Source organism: Nicotiana tomentosiformis, chromosome 11 (genome assembly GCF_000390325.3).
Source record: "Nicotiana tomentosiformis chromosome 11, ASM39032v3, whole genome shotgun sequence".
NCBI lineage: Eukaryota > Viridiplantae > Streptophyta > Magnoliopsida > Solanales > Solanaceae > Nicotiana > Nicotiana tomentosiformis.
This window is the reverse complement of record NC_090822.1, coordinates 56,025,691-56,028,430: the sequence shown is the minus strand read 5'-3', so window position 1 is coordinate 56,028,430 and position 2,740 is coordinate 56,025,691. Positions and strand designations below refer to the sequence as shown.

Below are 2,740 nucleotides of genomic sequence, written 5' to 3'. Positions count from 1 at the left end.
TAGAGAGGTTATAGGGTGTTAGTAAACCTCTCTTTCTTCATCTCATATAGTGCAGTTGATGTTGTGCTAAGTATCTTTCTCTTATTTTCTCATAGATGGTGAGAACTCGCGTTGCAGATGTACCCGACCATGGAGGGGCTACTCCCCCTGTTGCTAGAGGCAGAGGCCGAGGGAGGGATCCAGCTCATGGTAGAGGAGGAGGATGTCCTAGAGCTGTTCTAGTTATGCCACCAGTGGATCCAGTAGAGGATCCTATTATTGAGGAGCAGGGCGAGGTGCCTGCAGCAGAGCCAGCCCCGATAGATTTCATGTCCGCACCGGGATTCCAGGAGGTCAGAGGCAGTATGCTGCGGTTCATGGATTTTATGACCCAGGCTGGTTTATTTCCAGCAGACCGAGCCACATCTCAGACGGGAGGGGGAACATAAACCCCTACCGCTCAGGCTGCTGGGAATGCAACTTCCATATATCAGACCCCGGGTGCACTACCCGTGGGCAGAGCCCATCCAGTTGCAACAGCTATACCTGAGCCCAGACTAGCTACGGCTGCCGAGCCACAGAAGCTATTGGACAAATGGATCAGGCTACACCCTCGTGTCTTTGGAGGTGAGCGACATGAGGATCCCCAAGACATTCTTAATCGGTGCAGGGACAGACTACACAACATGAGGATATTGGAGTCCCACAGGGTGGACTTTACTACTTTCCAGCTGGAGGGCAGGGCCCGTAGGTGGTGGATGTCATATCTATTCGGCAGACCAGCAGGTTCTCCTCCCTTGACTTTGGAGCAGTTCACACATATTTTTCTGGATAGGTATATTCCACCCTCTCAGAGAGAAGAGTTGTGGTTTCAGTTCGAGTAGCTCCAGCAGGGTCAGATGTCAGTGACCGACTATGAGGCGAGATTCTCTGAATTGTCTCGCCATGCACTTATGATACTTCCCTCAAATGTAGAGAGAGTGCAGAGGTTCGTTGCAGGGTTGCACTCTCGTATCTAGGCCACTATAGCCAGAGAGGTTGAGATGGGGACTTCTTATGAGCTACTTGTGGAGATAGCTCAGAGGATTCAGGGTGTTCATCAGCGGAGCCGAGAGCAGATGCCGCGGGACAAGCAGTTTTGTTATTCTGGAGGCTTTAATAGTGCTCCGTCTGGAGGAAGAGGTCAGTTTGGGAGAGGTCAGCCTAGCAGGCCCATATATCCAACATCGCCGCCTTCTCGGGGTGCTCCAGTGCACCCCTAATTTAGCGCCATGTCAGAGAGTTCCTACCACCCACCAGTTATTCAGAGTTCCTCCAGTGGGTATTCAGGCCATCAGGGTCAGACTTCAGGTCAGCAATCCTCTGTTCCGAGGGGTTGTTATGAGTGCAGGGATCCTGGCCACATGCAGATGTTTTGTCCCAGACTTGGAGGCATGGTAGTCAGTAGGTTCATCAGCCTATGATTACAGCACCATCTGTCGCACCAGCCATCCGGCCACCTATAGGCGGAGGGCAGGTGGGTAGGGGCCATCCTAGAGGTGGAGGCCAGTCAGGTGGCGCTCCAACTAGATTTTATTCTTTTCCAGCCATACCAGATGCAACGGCCTCAGATGCCATGATCACAGGTATTATCTCTATCTGCGGTAAAGATGCTTCGGTACTATTTGATCAAGGGTCTACATATTCATATGTTTCATCTTTGTTTGCTCATTTCTTGGGTGTTCCTCGTGAGTCCTCAGGTACTCCTATCTATGTGTCCATACGGTAGGCAATATTGTTGTTGTGGATCGGATATATCGGTCCTGCATTGTTACTTTCTGTGATTATGAGACTAGAGTGGATCTTCTGTTGTTCGATATGACCAACTTTGAGATCATACTAGGCATGGACTGGTTATCTTCATATCACGCCATCCTTGATTGCCATGCCAAGATTGTTACCTTGGCGGTGCAAGAGTTGCCTAGATTGGAGTGGAAGGGTCTGTCTGCCAGTGCATCTAGTCGGGTTATCTCTTTTCTGAAGGCTCGACACATGGTCAAGAAGGGTTGTTTGGCTTATCTTGCTTATGTTTGGGATACTACTGCAGAGACTCCGGCAATTGATTCAGTGCCCGTGTTCCTGGAGTTCTCTGATTTGTTTCCTTCTGATCTTTTAGGCATGCCACTAGATCATGATATTTATTTCTGTATTGATTTGGCTCCATGTACCAAGCCTATCTCTATTCCACCGTAACGCATGGCTCCCAAAGAGTTAAAGGAACAACTTGAGGAGTTTCTAGCAAAGGGGTTCGTCAGACTGAGTGTATCACCTTAGGATGCACCAGTGTTATTCTTGAAGAAGAAGGATAGGACTATGCGGATATGCATCGATTACCGCCAGTTGAACAAAGTTACCCCTAAGAACAAGTACTCGTTGTCACGTATTGATGATCTGTTTGACCAGTTGCAGGGTGCCAGGGTGTTCTCTAAGATTGACTTGAGACCAGGGTACCATCAATAGAAGATTCGTGATTCAGATGTTATGTAGAAGGCTTTCCGAACTAGATATGGGCACTATGAGTTTCTAGTGATGTCCTTCAGATTGACTAACTCTCTAGCGGCGTTTATGGATTTGATGAACCGGGTGTTCAGGCCGTATATTGACTCATTTGTCATTGTCTTCATTAATGACATTTTGATCTACTCGCGTAGCATGGAGGAGCACAAGAAGCATTTGAGAGTGGTGCTTCAGACCATGCGGGAATAGAAGCTATATGCTAAGT

The 2,740-nt window shown here is 48.6% G+C and overlaps 1 protein-coding gene across 1 annotated transcript; it reads left to right on the top strand.

Moving 5' to 3' along the window:
- The first annotated feature begins 1,022 nt into the window (after positions 1 to 1,022).
- Positions 1,023 to 2,211, top strand: LOC138901483 (uncharacterized). Its single transcript, XM_070189252.1, has 2 exons — positions 1,023 to 1,161; positions 1,748 to 2,211. Exons 1-2 carry the CDS (start codon positions 1,023 to 1,025, stop codon positions 2,209 to 2,211), a joined length of 603 nt encoding a protein of 200 aa, XP_070045353.1.
- Positions 2,212 to 2,740: the final 529 nt, after the last annotated feature.